Raw genomic sequence first — 21837 nt, 5'->3', positions numbered from 1 at the left:
TTTTGCAATCATGAATATAAGTGTCGCCAAAAGCAATTACAATGACGAATGGATACCATTTTTGATATTTAAATAAGCATATTCATAATGTGAAGTAATTAATTCGGTCCATGTTTCAAATAAAACGTAAAAAGGAAATTGCAATGATTAATATTTACAATATAATAATAATTTATATAAAATTGTAAATTATTTCAAATTTAGATATAAGTAAATATTATAATATAATTTGATGGGCTATATATGTAATTAAGTGCTTCGAATTTCAGGTAAAAATATTCAGATTGATTCTCAAATTTGCTGTCTCTGCGGTGTGTCTTACTCAATGCTCCCCCTGCCAAATTTAATGTCATAATATGTCATAATCTTTATCAACAAATTGATACGGGATACCATCAACAAAATATGAAAAAGCTCTTGAAGTTTCCCACTAAATTTTCATGGGAAAAAAATAAACATTATAGCATCTTCAATTTAAATCTCCATTTGGTTGATCCGTGTCACAATAATGCCCAAAATCATATACATTATCATTATAAAAAAAAATCCGACGTGGAACAAATACAAAGTCTTTACCGTATTTTAGGAACGTGAAGCAGATTGCTTGATTTATTTACCTATTTGTAACAACATATGTAAATAGGTCTATAAGAAACAAGAGACCATATAGAAATTTATCATCCATGGCCCTAGGGAACGAAAACAGAATATCACAAGCAGGGGTTTTAAGTCTCTATTGTTTTTTTCTTGAAGCAATATAGATAAGTGGTATCATTCCAAGAAACCAGTGGAAATTACAGTAGGTTCTTTTTAGATAATTTGGAAATGAATAATTGTCATAATGTATTAAAGGTGCAACACAAATATGATAAATACAGTATAAAACTGAAAAGAAATACAGGCACAAGTTACCACTTAATATCGCAGAAATGCTTCTATTCCTATTGCAAATTGAGCTCACTGAACTGTCCTGTATCCCCATAACAGCCTTGTCATATTGCTGACCTTTGACTTTGAACCGAAATTGAATCAAATATACGATTTAGAGTTGCAGCCAACCTTATGCCTCCTTTTCCAAGTTGTTTCTCAACAATAGGTAGCCGAGAGAGAAAATAGTCATCTGTGATTCAAAAACTTATATTTTTTTAGAATGCTGAAAAATTCACGTTGACTGGTATAATTCTAAAACTAAATTCAAGTTATCTGGTATAATTCTATAACTATCTGATAACTTACCACTTAAAATGGTGCCTGGAGTTGCATTTCTATATGCCCATTTGCAAGCCAGACCAATGCTTTCAACAGCATATCTGATGCCAGAAAATGAAATTCACCCATAAAATATTTTCTTATGCATTCCAAAAATGCAACGAGCATTTATAATATTGACTCCAGAGTCAAACATACCAGTCATATTTCGAGGTCAAGGGATGCTTCTTTGAAAACCATAAACTGAAGTAAACTTAAAATGTAAGTTAAACAAACCAAGTACAAGTATAGAAACACATTTCCACAAATTCAAAACTAGTGACTAAAACTCTCTCTCATGTTCTGGGGTTTTGCAATCGATACATGTTATAACTGTAATGCCTTCTCTATAATTGGGGACAAAAATAGAATGCAAAAGCAAGTTTTTATGAGTGAGCACAAAAAGAAAGACAATGAATGTTCATGACCTACACTCAGCTAGATCAGGGTGTTGAAAAGAGTAACTAGCATCCGTCTTCATAATTTCCATTAGGATCATGAGATGATGTAATTCTCATGTACTTGTCAAAAGAAAGAAAAAGAAAAATTATTGCAGAAGAAAAAATTGTTTTATTAAAGCATGGGGTTCATGCTCAGGTTTTTTTGGTTTCCAGGTCAAAGCACCCATTATGTGCTTCTGAGGTTTTATCTTGAGTCAAGGTCATTATCATGATGTAAGAGGTTTTATCTTGAGTCAAGGTCATTATCATGATGTAAAAGACCCATTTGGGCTGTTGTAACAAAGAAAATAAAAATTATTTTGTTCTAGAAAGTGTCCAAGTCAGCTCCCAAGAACAAGTCGGCCAGCCAGTAGATGTCAGCCTAGAGAGGGCTTATGGACCCACTTGGAAAGCTGTTTATAAAAGAAACTTCGTCCTCCTTGGAAAGAGATCATCTGCGCATATACTTGAAGATTTGGTCTGTGGTTAGAGAAGAATCCGAAGGTTTCTAAAAGGGATAGAAGTGCCATACAAAGGAGCTATTTTGTCTAGAAGTCCTTGAGGTCTGAAATGTACGAAGTCTCTAAGTTTTACTCAGATCCGAAGTTGCAGAAAGCTGATGAAGTTCATCTTTGAAGTTCGAGAAATGGAAGTTTAGCTAGCTGGTTGACATAGTTCTTGGTGAGAGCGAGAAGTCTTGTCTTAGGTCTTGGAAGTCTCCTTTGAAAGTAATTATATAAGAAGAGAAGTTCTTTTGGGTTTTCCCTTTGGAGGGGTTTTTCCCCGGTCTGGAGCCTATCTCTGGTGTCTCTCTTTCTTTTGTTTGTGATCTTCATTGTTTGGCAATTATCATGATGATAAAAACATGAAAATCAAAAGAAGTAATAAAGAATCACAAGTAATTGTCAAGAAAAGAGAAATCAATTTAATAAGGAACACTAACTGCTGCCCTAACAATTTCTCAACATGGTATCAGAGCTAAGGTCAAAGATAAGGCAGTTGGAAAGGCTACAGATCTGGGCTTGGTATCCATATGTTCTGAGATATCTATAAGGATTGCAAATTCTCTGAGATTGGCATCAATAAACTCTTAACCAAAACTCTTAGTGGAAGCTACAAAAGTATTGTTTAAAGTGTGGATTGGAAAGAATGTTGCCACAGTCCTATATTAAAAGAAGACCAAGACTGAACTTCACATCCTTTATTAGCCTAAGAACCGAAAGTTGTGTGTCAAAGAAAGGAGGTAAATCCCGAGGAGGCTTATGATTTGGTCTAGAATTAGGTCAAATGTCCTGTATTCTAGGGACCTGTGCATATACTCTATGAAGAACGAAACTCTGTGGATTAATATCAGTCATTTCCTAGCCAGCGAAAGAAATCTCCATGTAAGAGACCTAATCAAAGAATTCAGTACATAAGAAGAACCAATACCTAACAGTGGTCTGAAAAACAGTGTTTGAAATCAGTAATAAGGTTATATTAAAGAAGAGAAGATGTCTGAATGTCTTTACTGTGATGAAGAATATGGTATCCATTAGGCTGAAGTTCTGTGCTCAAAAATCAATAATAACTCTGTATTAACTTCGCTATGATGAAGAAGAGAGGCCAAGACTTCTGTAACAATGATCAGATATGTGGGTAAAGGGCCGCAAGGCCTGAGAACTAGACAAGGGGCCGAAAAACTTACTCATTTTCAGAAATCTGAATGACCTAAGTCTTGAAGTTACATTGAGAAGGAACAAGGGTCTAGAAATAATCATTCCAGCCTGTAATATAAGGCGCCTCGCAGAAGAACCAGGGTGACCTGTATGGAAGACTTTACAAAGCACATACTGTGAAGGTGGGAAACCCTAGTTTTAGGATAAAGAAAGATTTCAGAAGTACCTAACTTACAGTCCTGAAATAGGCAATAGACCTATTGCTAAAGAGCAGCGAAATAAGGAAAAGCCCTAGAATTGTTTGAAGCTTGGAAAAACAGCTTGTCTAATGGAAGGAACGGTCTTGTGTGACATAAGGCAAACTGTAATGTAAGCATCAAGCACTGGCATCTTGAATGATCACTCACAAGTATGGAGGACTAAGGTATGTCGTCCTGGAGGTATGTATAATTGTTTTTATTCATATAGGATCTAACATGAATTGTATTAGGATTTCGTGACATGCTCAGTTCTAAGGTTAAAAGAAGACTTTCATGATGAAAGGGAGCCCTTCAAGAGGATAAGTTTTTGTATTTCATTACTTCTAGCTTTATTTTTGTTGCTCATAATCCTTTCTCTTGTATTTTCCTTGGAAGAAAGATTTGCAGGAATATTCTAAAAAAAAGGTTTGAAGGGATTTGTGAGAAACCTTGTTGCAGAGGGAGCCCTTCAAGGAGCAACTCAAGGTATGTTTAAGATTGTAAAGTTTGTAGCATGTCTCCATCATATAAGAAGGTACGATCATTTTGTCTTTAAAAATTTTGCTTTCTATTAATAACCCTTATATCTAGGGTTTTGCTAGAGAATTATAAAGATTCTTACATTGTTAGGGTGATTGATTTCCAGATTAAAATCAACCCTTGTAGTATTATCCTTTGATATTTGGTCACTTTGGTAAAACCCTAGATTCTTAGGTTTTGATAATTGTATCTAGGGTTTATGACAAAACCCTAGAAAAAGTTGATGTAAAAGTCTAGGGCATGAAAGTGTAACCCTAGGTGTAAATGATTCCGCTATGGTTGAAACCCTAACATGGTTTAGTTGTTGGATATCTAAGGTTTATTTTCAAAGTTTTGATAACCCTAGATGCTCTCCTTGTGATAACATGATAACCCTAGTTTGATAAAGTTAATTTCATGCTCTTGTACATATATATTTTTGCTTGGTTGTACTTGCTAATGAGATTTGTAGGTACATAATTTTCAAGAGGTTGTAAAGATGTATGCCTACCTCATACTTGATGATGACTTTATGATGATGTTGAGCATGATGGAAAGAGGGAGTTGCAAGAACCCTGATGACATTGAAGTTTACATTGATGATTGAAAGATGACCTTGTTGCCATATGAATGAAGTTTTGAAAGGTCGAAGTTCTCTGATGATGCAAAAGAAAAGGACTATGTAGTTGGAAGAATAAAGTTGTTAATGATGAACTTATCTCCCAAGTTGAGAGGGAGATTGGATGAAGGAAAGTGTATATCCTCCATAGCTGAGAAGGAGGACATGATGGGCCAAGACCGACAACCGTACGTATAGTGAAGACCATGAAGAAAGAATGAAATAGAAGAATCAATAAAGCACTACTAAAGGTTATTCTTGTGAACAAAGACTCGGTTGATTTGAGAAGTGTTGAGGCTAAGTTTGGTATTGCTTGTTGGAAAAAGGAAGCTTCCGCCGAGATTTGTTTGGATATTGTGATAACCTAAGAGGCATTAGAATGGTTGAGGACCTCGGATTTTATGCTAGCATATTGATAATAAGAACCAATATATTGGAATTGATTGGGGTCGTGAGGCTACAATATGTTCTAATGGATGAACAAGTAGTTGATGTGTTGATCTCTCCCTGATAAGTTTGAATATTTGATAAGCATGCTTGGATTGATTTGGTTAAGAGGGAGAGATGAGTACCTTAGGCTGTGTGCTTGTATGATGGTACTTGGGAGGACATCTTGGCTTGGTTGGTATTGAGATCTCAGTTATAGTTTGGCCTTGATGATGTCTAGATCCTAGTGTGGGAGAGTATCGTAGTCTTATGGGGCTCCATTTTAGTGTTTGACCTTGATGATACCTACATCCCTATAAGGGTTGGTGTCTTGGCAAGAGGCCTAGATGGTATCTATATCCAGTGGGATTAATACCAAGGTTGTAGCCTGATGATATCTATAGTGGCAAGTTTCCTTGATGACACCTTAGTCCTTGTTGGGAGGATATCATGGCAGTTATGGTATCTAGATTCTAGATCCCTAGCATTGTGTATGTTGACACTCTTATTATGAGAACTTTTCAAAGTGAGTATTGTCCTTGTACTGGTTGATCAATTATGAATACCTCCCTAGTTAAGAGGGAGTGTTGAAAAGAGTAGCTAGCCATTTGGCTCATGAGAGGATGTAATTCTTATGTACTTGTCAAAAGAAAGAAAAAGAAAAATTATTGTAAAAGAAAATTTTATTTTATTGAAGTATGGGTTTCATGCTCAATTTTTTTTGGTTGTAGGTCAAAGCACCCATTGTGTGCTTCTAAGGTTTTGTATTGAGTCAAGGTCATCATAATGATGTAAAAGACCCATTTGGGTTGTTGTAACAAAGAAAGAAAAAAATACTTCTGTTCTAGAAAGTGTTTAAGTCAGCTCTCAAGAACAAGTCAGTCAGTCAGTAGATGTCAGCCTAGAGAGGGCTTATGGACCCACTTGGAAAGCTATTTATAAGAGAAACTTCGTACCCTTGGAAAGAGATCATCTACGCATATAATTGAAGATTTGGTATGCGGTTAGAGAAGTATGCGAAGGTTGCGAAAAGGGATAGAAGTTCCATACGAAGGAGTTGTTTTGTCTAGAAGACCTTGAGGTCTGAAATGTAAGAAGTCTCTAAATTTTACTCAAATTCGAAGTTGGAGAAAGTTGATGAAGTTCATCTTTGAAGTTTGAGAAATGGATGTTTGGTTGGTTGGTTGACTTAATTCTTGGTGAGAGTGAGAAGTCTTGTCTTAAGTATTGGAAGTTTCCTTTGAAAGTAATTATATAAGAAGAAGAAGTAATAAAGAATCACAAGTAATTATCAAGAAAAGAGAAATCAATTTTAATAAGAAACACTAACTGCTGCCCTAACTATGTCTCAACACAGGGAACATGAGACAAAGCAATACTATCAAATTTCCAATGAACTTATGTAATCTACAAAGAGATAGGTCTTGGTTTTCTGCCCTTTTGTTCCTAGGGATTGGCTTGGGAGTCCATATTGTTGGATTCGTGACCTATCACACCTCATGTTGACACAAGTGGTAAATGCATATTTTAGGGGTAATTTGCAAGGATGTTGGGGGACTACAGATAACACACTTATTTTTGCTTGAGACAGTCCTTCATGCGATGACCTTCTTGGATGATGAGAATGGTGATTCCCCTTGATGATGATGAGGTTGCCTTGGTTGATTGGAACATTTTAGCCTTCCAAAGGTTGGATTATTGGTGGAGGTTGCTTCAGTGGTGTATCTTGTCTTCATCATAGTGATCACATAGTCACATCCTAGTCACTTTCACTTAATGTTGCATGGTTAGGCCATAAGTAACGCCTAATTTGGTGATGTACTTTCCTAGTTTCATTAATATTCCAAGTCATTTCCACAATTTTACCTAGGTAGCTTGACTCCTGCAAGAATATCATCATTTTTGCCTAGGTAAACCCCACTTCTTACATACCTTTTCACCGCACTTCATCATTTTGCCTCGGTGATTTGTGTACCATGTCACATATTAACCTTTTACCTAAAAAAAGACTCAATTACACTTACATTCCATTTCAATCCATCTCCTAAAAGGTGCATGGTATTGTTTGTCTATAATTCCCTAAATGTTGAACTTTATTAACCCCTAAATTCTCATTTATTTGTTTTTTGCAGTGTCAATGCACCCAATTGGTTCAAGATATTGTAATCAAGTCCTAAACCATAAGTTAAGTGCCTAAGTATTGGCCTATTAGTACTTTATTATTCTAATTCTTCATTGAGGTCTTTTTTGTAAGTTTAACTTGCTAATTTGTCACTAGGAGTCGTAACTTAAAGCCCATAGGGTATACATGAGACTAAGCACTCCCACTTTGGCACATATGTTGAACCAAAACAAAAGAAAAAAGGTCAATTCACCCTCGCCTCAATTTAGCTTGTTCACATATGCTAAATCATCATACTTATCCTTTAGAACAAGATTTGAGGAGCTAGTTGGACCTTGAGTTGGCTAGGGAAGACTAATTAGTAATTACCATGCAAGGTTTTTGACCCTTCACCTCATCTACTTTATCCACTCATACACATCCCTCGGTGGCGCGCTTCACTATGAGGATTGATCCAAGAGGATCTAGAAATAGAAGTGACCTTGAAAATAGCTCAAATATCAAAGTCCTCAAATAGAAGTGAAACCAAGACCAGATCGTAGTGCTCGTCGCCCTGATTCCAATAGTGCAAACGACACTCAAATTCGAGTTCGTATGCTCTAGTTATAGCTGGTCAAATTTATGTTCAAACTTGGCCAAGTGGTAGTCACTAATGAGGCAACAATTTGGCAGTCTCGGCGCATGGAATCTGACCACTGAAACAGGCGAATTTGCCGCCTCTTTAATTTATCTACTAACCCTTATTTTCTGGTAGAAAATTTTATCTATCGTTTCTATAAAAAACAGAAAAAATATATTTTTGGTGGGTGGATTGCGACCCCCCAACATTCATTAACCAACAGACCACCCCCTGCGGACCTGCCCAACCCTCAACCGGATCACATATAAATAAACCAGTGATCGTGTGTTATATAGCCGCCATTGCTATATTGACCGCCTGTTAAAACAAATATTCCAATGCCGAGTTGTAAAACAAATGCATGCCAAGAATCGGGTGGTCAGGTTTTTGTCAGGCCAGGAGGTAACTCCTCAAATGTAATTGTGTTATTCATTTAGGTTGTTCATTATTATATACAAGAGGGAGTGACTGCTCAGTTCATCTCCCGATGACTCTCCATTTCCTCTATTATTTATTTATACTAATTACAGTTGTTCACCCAATCCCTATGATTAGGTGTCAACATTCCCCCCCTTAATCTGAAGGGATGTGAGTGAGTCCAAGCATTGTTTTGAATCTTTCAAGCTTTTCTCTTCCAAGAGCTTTGGTAAAGATGTTTGCAATTTACTCATTAGTGGAACAATGGTGAAGATGGATTGTTTTGGCCTCAACATGATGTCGAATCAGATGATATTTTGTATTGATGTGCTTCGTTTGATCATGGAACTTTGGGTTTTTGCCCAACTTTATTGCCGAGGTATTGTCAATCATGAGTGGAGTCGATTGTACTTGTTTTACCTGCAAACCTTCCAGAATTTTCCTGAGCCACACAATTTCTTTTGTTGCCTCAGCTATGGCCACATATTCTGCCTCTGTTGTGGAATCTGCTAGAACTGATTGTTTGCGTGACCTCCAAAAGACAACTCTTGATCCAAGACTCATAGCATAACCCGAAGTAGATACCCTAGTTTCTTTGTCTCTATCGAAGTCTAAATCAGAGTATCCAATCAAGCTGAAGTCGTCCACATGTGTATACTTGATTCCAAAGTCCTGAGTTCCCTTCAAGTACTTTAGAACTCTTTTTGCAGCAGACCAATGTCCCTCACAAGGCTTTTGAAGAAACCTAGAGAGGATTCCAACAACAAACGAAATGTCTGGTCTGGTATTAGTTAGGTAGTTAAGACTTCCTACAAGCTGTCTATACTTTGTTGCATCCTCAAATTCTTTTCCTTCAATGGATGTGAGCTTTAAGTTTTGTACCATTGGAGTAGTCAAAGGATTGCATTCAGTCATGCCAAACCTGTTCAACAGATCTCCAATGTACTTCTTTTGAGAAAGGATTATGGACTTTGGATGTTGAGTTACTTCAATACCAAGATAGTAATGAACATAGCCCAAATCAGTCATTTCAAAACCTTTCCTCAATTCCTTCTTTATGGATGCAATGTAGCTCTCATTGTTCCCTATCATCAAAAGATCATCTACATATACCACAAGATATACGACTGTTTTGCCAACCTTCTTGATAAACAAAGTTGCATCATCAAGATCATAATGTTTGAAATTGAGTTTCAGAAGATGCTCAATTAGTTTTTCATACCAGGCTCGTGGTGCTTGTTTGAGGCCATACAAGGATTTCACAAGTTTGCATACTTTATGTTCATGTCCTTTTACAACAAATCCTTCAGGCTGGGACATAAAATGTTCTGTTTTAGATCTCCATTCAAGAAAGCAGTTTTTACATCCATTTGATGGACTTTCCAACCGTTCTGAGTTGTTAGGGCAAAGAGTGTCCGAATGGTAGCCCATTTTGTTGTGGGGGCAAAAGTCTCCTCATAATTGACCCCTTCCTTCTGTGCAAAACCTTTTGCCACAAGCTTGGCTTTGTGCTTGTCAAGTGAGCCATCAACTTTATACTTGTTCTTGTAGACCCACTTGCAGCCAATTGGTTTGGTTCCCAATGGAGGATCAACCAGCTTCCAAGTTCCATTCTTTATCAAGGCATCATACTCCTTTTGCATTACTTCTTTCCATTCATCATGACAAAAAACTTCTTTGAAGGAAGTTGGTTCAAAATCTGTAGACAAATTCAATTCACAATCATAAGAAACATCCATATCAACAGGTGAATCAGAGTCATCTACATCACCTCCATTTTTCCAGGTTGAATTTCTAACTTTTGTCTTTCCAATCTCATCAGGATGAACACTTTCAAGTGTCTTTGTCAGTCACTTTGGGGGACCTTTTTGAGATGGTCCAAGTTTCTCTGTTGATTGAGTTGGCACTGACTCAAGATTGAGTCTCCCAATTTTGTCAATCACATCACTCAAAGTATCATCTGCCATTGGAGTTTCATGCGGGGGAGAGAGTGCTTCAGAAGAAGATTCCACAGGTTGAGAATGCTTCAGAAGATGACTCTCCATTTCCTCTTTCATTTATTTACACTAATTACAGTTGTTCACCCAATCCCTATGATTAGGTGTCAACAGTTTTGAACCCAGCCCACCCCCACTCAATTTGCATATATAATGGGATGGGCGGGTCACCCCCAGCGGAGCTGCCCAACCCTCATCCGGATCACATGTAAATAAACTGGTGATCGCGTGTTATATAACCGCCATTGCTATATTTACTGCCCGTTAAAACAAATATACCAATGCCAAGCTGTAAAACAAATGCATGCCAAGAATCAGGTGGTCAGGTTTTGAACCTAGCCTACCCCCACTCAATCCACCAGGTGGTTACCAATGAGCCATGGCTCGTTACCTTGTTAACTCTGCCACGTCAATATTATTTAAAAACTCATACACCATTCGAACAGGGGACCAATGGAGGACAGGCTTGGAAAACTGAGCGACCCAGGGGTGTGGAACCATGAGCGAGGGAATCATTGAGAAGCTGAAAAGATTCCTTTAAAGGCCCAGTGTCGGAATTTGACAAGTTTATAGTCGATTTTGCATGTTTTCGCACTAGGAATCCATCAGTGCAATCTGTTTCTCTAGCCAAGCTCTCCATTTTCAGGCCATCATCTGAATTTGAGGTATAAGGGTCAATTTCGTAAAGTTGTTTGTAACTGATTTCTTTGATGCCACTTAATAAAAGAAGTCCTCCCTACTTTGAGCAGGGCCCGGAAACGTAACCCACATTGGGTGAAATCCATGATCAAATCATTTGTGTTCCTTTGATCTCATGGTTTCTTTATGATTTCCGCTTCTTTTTCATGTGTTAAGTTACTTGGTTTTATATGCAATTCTAAATGCATCCTTGAAGTTAAAAGATCTCGATCAAGTTTGGTACCAGAGCAAGTCTTCTTGATGTGAGTTCATGAGTGAGTGCTAACCAGGATCAAGCTCCAAAGAGGTGAAGGAAAACTTCAATCCTTTGATCCTAAAGCAGGGCGTGCAGTACGAAGACAAAACATGGAAGATGAGGAAGCCCGATTGGAGGAAGAGCGAAATTATCGCAAGATCTTCACCGTGGCAGAGAAAGTTGACAAGTTGTTTGCAGAATATGAGAAGACAATCAAGCCTAAGAAGAAAGAACCAAATGATCATGCCTCGATAAATCATGAAGGTGGAGGAGAAGAGCCTCCTCCCTCTCCGTCCTCCAGTGAAAGTTCTTCTTCTTCCTCTTCTCATCATTCTAACAAGAATCAGAGGAATGCATCTAAAAAGCCCTTTTTCAAGCTGGATGTCAAATTTGATTTACCTATATTTAGTGGAGAATCTAATGCAGAAAAGCTAGATAATTGGATAAGACAGGTTGAAGTGTATTGCTGCATACAACAAATCAAAGAGGATGAAGCCAAGATCCAACTAGCATCCCTTTGATTGAGTGGCACTGCTCTCGTCTGGTGGGAAGGCAAGCTGCAACAAGGTGGTAAGAGTAGTCGTAAACTTCTTTCATCTTGGTCTGAGTTCATTTCTGCTTTAAGAGGACAATTTTACCCATTGGGTTATAGACAGAAGGCCATGATGGAATGGCAACATTTGAAACAAAACAAAGGTCAAACTATTCATAATTTTACAAAGGAGTTTAGAAAACAAGAATTAGCATTGAATGTTCCACTAGACACTTCTGAGATGTTGATGAAATATATTGGCTCTTTGCATAGTTATTTGCGTCATTCATTGTTATTATTTGAACCTAAGTCTCTTGATGAAGCTAGTGTGAAGGATGTACATCTTGAAAGCAGGGAGAAGCATGAGCAAGATGATCGCCCGAAGAGGACAACAACAGCCAAGAGAAGAGAAGCAAGGCCCTCTTGTACTCATTGTGAGAAAGAAGGGCATGATGAGGAGAATTGTTGGAAACTGCATCCAGAATTGAGACCTAAGAGGAACGATAGAAAATAGAAGCAAAAGACAGTTGTAACCGTGCAACAAGACCATGAATCAGAGGATGATGAGAAGATCACAACTACGAGATTTGCAGGCAATGGACCAATTGACCTGGGATCAGACTTAGGTGACGAAATAAAGATTGCAGCGCATGGACCCATCGACTTGGGTTTTGATTCGGTGGATGAGACAAAGATTTTAGCAGATGTTGTGCCAAAAATGAAAAAGGCACCAAATGCGGCATGGCTCCAAGAACTCGAAGAAATCAACCAAAGCATTCAGGCAGAGAATGTTGAACTAAGGAGACTCCTACAAGAAGCAAAGAAGGAGAAACAAAGGTTGCAACATTAGTTACAAGCCAAGGAGGAGGCCTTGGAAACGCTACAACATGACAAGCTTGAGGAAAAAGTGATTAGTCAATTTCATGTACTTTTTATGATGATGATTTCATTGTTTTTGAGAAATAAACTACAAAAATTCGATCAAAATTGTTGAAGAAAATAGGGTATCAAGGAAAAGGCCTCGACATTAATGGCCAAGGCATTGTGAATCCCATCAAAGTGTAGGAATCTTCTCGTTATTCAGGACTTGGATATGTCAGAAAGGAAGTTGGGGAATGCTCCAAGACAACCAGTGACCAACCAACGACAGATGATGAAAGCACCTCATTGCATTCCACTGATAATGAGGATTCCATGGGCACTTATCAGAGGCGCACTAGGAGAAAGTGTTCCAAGACAATCTGAAAATTTTGGAGGAGAAAGAATCATTGTAATTATTACAACAAGAATGGACACCAGAAAGTTGTGTGTCAGACACTCCAAGCCCAGAAAACACCTATGAAGAAACTAGCTGGTGAAGATGTTCAACAAGCGAATCTGCCACAGGGAGATGACCCATTCACTTTGTTGAGTAAGAGATGGTTTTACTAGGTATAGTCGCTTGTCATGGCCACAGTTTGTAAATCATGCATTGCGAATAATTGTAAAAGTGATGATGTGTTTTCCATCGCTTATTAAAGCAATGATGATGTTTTTGGCCTTTTGTTGGTAGTTGGGGTATTGGTTTCTATTATGTAAAACTTGACCAAAGAGTGTGTGTTATAAACTCTTGGCAAGTATGGGGTTGTTTGAGTCATGTGTGGTTTTGTATGTGATTGCAAAGAATGTACCAGATTTGCATGCAATGCAGATGTTGAAAGTGTGGTTTGACGAGGACACAAGCAGTGTGCAGGATGTGGTCATGCTTTTGGAGGACCAAAAGCTCCTCAGTGGGGAGGAATGATCTAGGAGGATCCATAAATAGAAGTGGCCTTGAAAATAGCTCAAAAATCAAAGTCCTCAAATGGAAGTGAAACTAGGACCAGATCGTAGTGCTCATTGCCCTGATTCCAACAGTGCGAATGACACTCAAATCCGAGTTCGTATGCTCAAGTTATAGCTGGTCAAATTTTTGGTCAAACTTGGCCAAGTAGCAGCCACTAATGAGGAAACAATTTGGCGGAGTCCCAATGCACGGAATCCGGCCACTAGAACGGGCGAATTTGTCGCCTCTTTAATTTGTATAATATCCCTTATTTTCTGGTGGAAATTTTTTTATCTATTGTTTCTATATATATATATATATATATATAGATAATGGGGAGGAGGGGTTGGGGGGTGTGGGCTGCTACCCCCCAATAGTGATTAACCAACGATTATATGTATATAATGGGGTGGGTGGGCCACCCTCGGCGGACCCACCCAACCCCCGACCGAATCACATGTAAACAAACCGATGGTCGCATGTTATATAACTGCAATTGCTATATTGACTGCCCGTTAAAACAAATATACCAGCACCGAGTTGTAAAACAAATGCGTGCCAAGAATGGGGTGGGCAGGTTTTGAACCCAGCCCTCCCCCACTCAATCCATCGGGCGGTTACTAATGAGCCATGGCTCGCTACATTGTTAACTCTGCCACGCCAATAATATTTAAACACTCATACACCATTTGAATGGGGGAGCGATGGAGGGGTGTGGAACCATGAGCAAGGGAATCATTGAGATGCCGAAAAGATTCCTTTAAAGGGTTAAAGGTGACAGTGTCAGAATTTGACAAGTTTATAGTCAATTTTGCCCATTTTCGTGCCAGGAATCCATTTTTACAGTATGTTTCTCTAGTAAAGCTCTCCATTTTCAGGGCATCATCTGAATTGGAGGTATAAGGGTCAATTTTGTAAAGTTGTTTGTAATTGATTTATTTGATGCCACTTAATTAAAGAAGGCCTCCCTAGTTTGAACAAGGCCCAGAGACATAGCCCAAATTGGGTGAACTCTGTAATCAAATCGTTTGTGCGCCTTTGATCTCATGGTTTCTTTATGATTTTTGTTTCTTTTTTATGTGTTAAGTTACTTGGTTAATATGCTCTTTTATATGCAATTCTATATGCATCCTTGAAGTTAAAAGATCTGGATCAAGGACATATTCACTTTTGCATAACCTTGTTCACACCTTGCACACTTGTTAAGTGACTAGTGAGGGTTTGACATGATCAAAGGGTGTCGATTTCCACACATTTAAGGAGATCACATGGATTTGATAAAGACCCATTTGCACGTGTCAAGGGCATCCTTTCTAGGGTGAGAACTTGAAGGTTGATTTGGTTAAAGTGGACATAAATGCACATTCTTCAAGGGCACACTCCCCTCTCTTTAAGGGCACATGCACGAAGGAATATTTTATTATGATGGAAGTTGTTAAGTGGACAAAGGCACTATTTCCTAGGGTGCAGTTGTTCATGGAATATTTCATGGTTTTTCTCTTCAAACTTGTCCACAAAAACTCAAGTTTCAAGGGCACACGTGCTTGAGGGAGTATTTTACTGCTATTCTAGTCAAAGGAAGCTCAAAGACCAAGGACACACTAGTTCATGCAACATATTTTAATATTTCTTGGTCAAAAGAGTTCTAGAAGAAGCACTCAAGCACTACACTTGGCATTTGCATGCATTTCTAGAACTTCCTCATCAATGATGGTATACTCATGGAAAACTACTCATTTACTTGGAGATTCACCCTATTATTATTTGGAGGTAGTTATTTATAGCAATGTGCCTTCCTTGTGGAGCTTTACACTTGGCATTCATGGGCACCTTGTGGAAGTTCACCCTACGTATTTGACCCAGCCTTTTATTAATATTTTGGAGGAAGTTATCTGGAGAGCACATTGCACATGAAGAGGACAAGTGGCACTTAGATTTGGATTTAGAAGGTGGAGAAAGCTTACATGTGGCATTACAATCATCAAGAATATTGTATCCAAGCACATTTCTATGGCCTTTTGACCTAATTTTCTCCCTTAGCTAGTTGTAAATAATTTATTTTTTCTTAGGAATTTAATATTTTATTAGAGAGCAGAGTTGAACTAAAACTTATATAGAGATTTGTTCTCTTCATTTTGTACTCGGTAAATCCTTCAATGGAAAAACTTGTGACCTAGTTGCTCCAAGCTTATGGAATAAGGTATATTTGATGTTGCAATTTTAAATTTGTAAAATATTTTCTTGTGTGGCAATGTTTTAGGTGCACCTTTAGAATAATTGTGTTTGCAGGTTGAGAATGTCAAATCCAAGTCTAGGAGTATTTGTCTTGAAGAGGAGTTGTTGTCACATGTCATACCCTCTCGTCATTATGTCAAATGGTCCTATTTTTCATCCCTAGTACAAAGAGGAAGGGTGCGATCTTGGTTAGCCAAAGGAAGAGCCAAAATTTGAAAACCAAAGGGAAAGCCAAAAAGGGAGGGCCGAAGTCCGAAATCTAAAGGAAGAGCGGAAGTCTAAAATCTGAAGGGAAGGCTGACCATTAGGACCTGATATTGGAACCTTGGAGCAGAAGGCATATCGGGATATTAGTGGTCGGAAAAAAGGGACCTCAACGGTCTATTCAAAGACGGGCCCGAAATGGAATATCGGAGTAGGCAGTGGGAAGGAAGGTATATCTGGACCTGATATCAGAACCTTGGAGCGAAATAATTTCGAACCTTGAGCTTTCAGAGCCTCGAAGTTTTGTAAATCCTTAACAATTACAATTCTTTAGAAGCGCTGAGGTAGCGAGGAAAAGAGAATTACAAAGGAAATCACATTTGAAACCAAAGACAGGGGACCCTTCTCTCTCTCCTCAAGATAGGACACACAACGGTAGGTGATGAGCCCTCAGGGGCTGATGAGGTAGATGACGTCAGCATGACGTGGCCATACAGAAGACACGTGGCAGTTAGTTTTAACATTTTTAGGTGGACTAGTGGGGAAATTTGTGTGACACGTGTCACTACTCAGGAGGCGCCACATGGAGATGATGACCTCATCATGATGTCATCTCGGAGGTCGGCATTTCGAAGGGAAGAGATTCCGTAACTCCTATTTAAGTTGTTTCGTGGGAAGGTTCTGATCCAATGAGAGGGGCTTCGATGTGGATTGGCACTTTGTCGTAAGGACCTAAAAGGACCAAGGGTAGAGCGCGATTACAAAGGGAAATAGGCCCCTGACAAGAGCCCCTAAATAGAGTTATGATGGACAAAGGCTTTGATACTGCAACCCCTAAGCGCTATACTAGTGCTCATAGGCAGTGGTTCTATGGTGTATAAGTAATAAGGAGCTAAGTACAGAAGGGCTAAAGGCATCAGAATTTTGTGTTTTCGTATTGTCATTTAAATAAAGTTACGATGTGTTTCAACTCCAAAGCTGCACTATGGAAATGTTGAGAGATGTATTGAGCCCCAATAGTATAACATAGAGGTAATAAGGGTGGATGGATCGACAGCTTGGTCAAAGGGCACCTTCAATGCCATCGCATCGGATCACGGCCAGCGCCAAAAGGGAAAATTAAACAGTTAGAGAAAGAAAGCAACAAAATAATCAACAAAGGAGATATTTTACCGTGTTAGTCATGACACCCCATGTTTTACATGCTTTATTAATTTTACATTTTCAAGAAAAGAATCAAACCTGTCATGCAATCATTAGGACAATCAGGCTAGTCGCACGCTCAGACAGTTGTGCATTCCAAGATATTTTGTAAGTGGTTCTCATTTTAGTTCTCCCTATAAAAAGGGAGGAAAAAGTCATTACAGGGGTTCCCAAATTCTATTCTCAGTGGTTCTGAATTATATCTTTTTAGTGATTCGGAATTTTGTTTTCAGAGAGAGGTTCCGAGTTTTGGTTCGATTTCCTGTTCCTAAGGGGGTAATTGTTCTACAAATTTCACCAGTTTGAGCCTGTGATATGGACTCCATTTTTGAAGATTAATGAAGAAGATCTGGTGATTCCAAGCATAGGAATGTGTAGTATGTGTTCTTCCTCTGTATGTCACTTCATGTGTGTTTCTCTTCATTAGAAATTGTGTAAGTTGTAGCTGTTGGATTCACTCATAAATCATGGATTTACTTATGTTATGTTGTAGCAGACAGTACCTATGAGATTGCAGATTTACTATGTTATATTGTAGTAGAAAGTACCTGTGAAATATTGAGTTGGAAACCTTAAAATGTGCTCCATAATTTCTGCACTTCATTTCCTTATTCTTTCATGATTCTACTAGGATTTACTGCTTAGGATTCTGGGTCTGTCCAGCCCTCTGTACTGAGTTCCTTCCTTATTTTTCTCCTTCCCATCTTTACTGCAACGATAAATTAAGCTGCATTTATTGTGTGTAGGCCACCAGACTTGAACATTTACTCTTGGGATGATCTATATTGTTTATGTATATTTGAATCTGCCTCTGTGAAAGGTAATTAAACCAAATTTAAAATCATTTTACATTTATTTCTTTAGCAACAATGAATTATCTTCAGCCCCACGGGGGTAGGCAAGTTGGTAATTGCATGGCGGTGTAGTTCGTTTGTAAGGCGGACTCTGTATTTGAGGTCACAAGTTCAAATCCCTCGGACTTACCTTGGTGACGCGTTATAGTGGGCAGGTGCGAAGCCCAGAGGTTATAGTGGTGGCGGCCAGAATCGACCCCGTGTCACGCAAGTTGCGAGGCTATCCCAGTTGCCGATTCCTCTGACATAAAAAAAAAAAAAAATAAATAAATAAAAAAATGAATTATCTTCAAGAGACACTAAGATGTCCTAGGAACTGACCTCTCCTCAACCTGGGGGTTGTCTCTAGGAGCTACAACATTTTCTGGCGCCGTTGCAAAGGACAAATCATAATATTTTCCCCAAGTACAACACTTGTACACCCCTTGGTCAGGTGAGAAAAACGGGGTGTGGGTTGAAGATCTCTCACCTTGGCAACTCCAGAGTTTAATTTTGTGCTTCATCACCTCGACTTTCAAAAGACCTCACACTCATTCTTGTTGGAAAATCAAAGATATTATTAAGGTTTGATTATCCTTTCTTGATAATTACTTGTGTGTTGTATTCTTTTACTTCTTTGTTATCTTATCTTTCATCAAGCAATTATACACATGAAGATCACAAAACAAGAGACACAAGATATAGGCACATGCCAGGGAAAACCCCCCTCGAGGGGAAAACCCAGTCAAGATAATCCTTCCTTTCAATAGTATCCTCTGAGGCTCTTTTCCGTAGACCAAGACCAAACCTTCCTTCCACACCATGTCAGCCTCCCAAATCTTCGACCCCTTCCAGCAACTTTGACTAGGCAACAACTTCCAGCAACTTAGGACAACCACAAAATATTACGAGACTTCGATCTCCCAACCCAGACCACGAAATAGAGAGAGACACACACCAAAAGCTTGATTTTCTTCTTCTCTAGAGATTCCCCCAAACTCGCATTTCTTTCGTCATTGCAACAACAGACTTCACACTTCTCCAACTCTTCTAGGGATATCGAACTTCCTTGAGAGTGAGTGCTTCAAATGACTTCGACCTCTTTCAATATATAGGCTTCTTGTGGGTCGAATGGGGGTCTTTAGGCCGACATGATGTGGAGGACACATAATTCATTTTTGACTAGATACAAAACCTGTTACATGATCTGAAAGCCGAAGGGTCTCTTCGAATATACAATGACTATAAACTCAATATTAATCCTAAGAGTCCACAACGAGGACTTTGACTAATATAAGATGACCCAAGCATGAAACCCATGCTTTAATAAGTCATTGCGACAATAATAAAAATCATTTTCTTTATTCTTTTGACAAGTACATTACATAATGACTCAAGTACATTATTGAAGACCGAACATAGTTACATTTTCTAACACTCCCTCTTAACTAGGGAGGTATTCATAATGTACACATAAAATGGAAGATCTCAAACTATATGAAAACAAGAAGTACTTTTAGGCACCACAATGCCATGGCCTAGATTCTTGACTAGTGCAATCTATCCAAGTGGGACTTAGATGGACTCAAGCTTTCAACCCCTCTAGGTACCATCAGGCTTACTTGCTAACCACCAACCCAAACATACAGGTGTGTATCCAAAGCAAAGCTCAATAAACAACACCACCTTTTCAGTTCCACGTTACTAGACATCAACACATTGTGTCGGCCAGATGTCTCCCCAGGCAATGCTTCACTCACAAAGCCTCAACAAATATCTCCCATTTCCTTATCAATAATACAATTACCAATATCTACCAAACCCAACAGGTTCCTTAGATATTCAAACATCTTATTAGGAAGAGCCTCTGCTACCAGTTCATCTGTCGGAACATACTCTAACTTCACAATCCCATCCTGCACCAAGTTCCTAATAAAGTGCAACTTATTATTGATATGTTTTGTCCTCGAATGAAACATGGGATCTCCAAACATCTAGATACAACTTTGATTGCCACAATTAATCACAGAAGGACCCAAAGACTTCTCGAAAAAATCTGTCAGAAACATCTTTAACCAGACAACCTCTTTTCCCACTTCACATGCAGCCACATATTTTGCCTCGGCACTACTCAATGCAACAGAATCTTGCTTCCTACTCATCCATGAGATCATAGCATCTCCTAGACTAAAGCATTCTCTGGTAGTGCTTCTTCCATTGGTCTCACTGCCACCCCAATCAGAGTTTGTGAAGCCAATTAATTTGACTTTCTTACTATCACACTTTAAGAAGTGATGTATGTGTTGATTTCTGGTAGCATCGGATGTACTCTGAGCCTCAAATTTTGCAGAGGCTAGGACACATGCATTCCAGAATACCCAGAAATCGTTTTGGGAAATTCCACCTTGAGACAATTTTATTGAAATAATTAATTATTTTTAATAGGTGCCTAAGTCTAAACTTAGGAAATTAAAATAATTAAAGGGTATTAATGAAACTGAGTGTGAATCTTCTAGAAGAAGATAGAGATCGAGTCAATATGATCTAAAACATTGATTAGAATCTAATCTAGGTTGTTGATTACTCAACGAGAAGATTATAAGGACTTCAATGGGCATTTGGAAAAGATATTGGGTGAGAGATTAGAGATCGATTTTTTTAAGAGAGTAACGCAACAGTTGCCGGAGAAGGTGATTGAGGATATTTCTTGCAGTGAGGGGCAGGGATAATTTTTTGGAGGAAGTTTTCCGGATCCGGAGAGTGCACGCAGAGAAGGTAGACAATAGTCTGGAGAGGCAGCATTAGGCCACGCAGAGGCAATGTAGAGTTACGTTGTGGCAGCGTTGACCTTCAGAGGGAGTCTGTATTTCTACTAGGGAACAGTTAGGATCTAGTGTCGGAGCCAAGGTGTGAAACCGAGAGGCCAGAGGGCCAAAGTTTCCAGCAAGTAGAGGATCAAGAGGGGGTGCAACTCAGCCCAGCAGCAGTGATGCAGTAACTGCGTGGGTGTGATGCAGTGCTGTGCAGAGGCTCATCTCTAGCGCAGATCAGTGCCAAATTTCCCAGTGACAGGGTGAGATCATGTCACTATCTTTTTGTCCAGTTAGATCTCTGTATAGGATTGCTAGTTTGGGCATCCGAAGAATTGTACTCAGAAATAACTGCATAATAATACAAACCCTCAACTGTTGCACCAGTTTCCCACATTGGTTTTTTCTAGGGATATTTGTCCAAAATCAATGTTGTCACTTGTGTGTGCTATTTCTTTCTTGCTCAGTTCTTGTTTCCGCATATTATTTAAGTTGTGAAGGCTACAATTGTATTTATTTTGATGTTTACAGCATAATATTGTAAATAACTTGATTTAGTAGGAGAAATATAATAAGTTGTTGCAGTAGTGATTCGAGGATCCCGAATTTTCACATGGTATCAAAGGGCAGGTGAAGTAAGAGAGACCGGAAGAGCCGAGCGTTGAAGAGAAGGAGGGAGATAGAAGTGCTACGTAGGCAACAGATCAAATCCCTAGAGGGATTGCGTAGCCTAGGCCAGGAGGGCAAGATTCTCAAGGTAGATCTCTCTCTGAGTCAGTTGACAAAGAGGTAAGATTTCCAAATCAAGATTTGTCAGCGGCAGAGGCAGCAACGTAGCAGAAGCTTCAACGTAGAGCAGTCTTTAGGTGAGACACAGTTTTCTGCAGCAATTATTGGGGTAGAAAAACATCAGAAGAAGGAAGGAGATACTTTTTGAGGGAATTTCTTCCTCGGAGAATTCCTAGCCATGGAATTCGA

At 38.8% G+C, this 21837-nt stretch overlaps 1 protein-coding gene across 4 annotated transcripts in view; it reads right to left on the bottom strand.

Moving 5' to 3' along the window:
• Nucleotides 1-233: 233 nt before the first annotated feature.
• The window catches only part of LOC149162591 (endonuclease 4-like), a 326614-nt gene continuing 305010 nt past the window's right edge, over nucleotides 234-21837 (bottom strand). For 3 of the 4 annotated variants that reach the window (XM_089437328.1, XM_089437327.1, XM_089437326.1), the window contains exons 8-9: nucleotides 1237-1310; nucleotides 709-1120 (exon numbers count right to left, since the gene is read on the bottom strand). In XM_089437328.1, the coding sequence (XP_089293454.1) occupies nucleotides 993-1120; nucleotides 1237-1310 (202 nt within the window). In that variant the 3' untranslated portion in view covers nucleotides 709-992. Of the gene's footprint in view, nucleotides 335-708; nucleotides 1121-1236; nucleotides 1311-21837 lie in introns of those variants that run through there. The other variant, XR_016261938.1, reaches the window with a different exon arrangement.

Source organism: Pinus tabuliformis, chromosome 5_2, assembly GCF_031772625.1.
Source record: "Pinus tabuliformis cultivar Carrire ecotype Pingquan chromosome 5_2, CPIR1, whole genome shotgun sequence".
NCBI lineage: Eukaryota > Viridiplantae > Streptophyta > Pinopsida > Pinales > Pinaceae > Pinus > Pinus tabuliformis.
The sequence above is the reverse complement of the archived record's forward strand: the minus strand, read 5'-3'. Positions and strand labels throughout refer to the sequence as shown.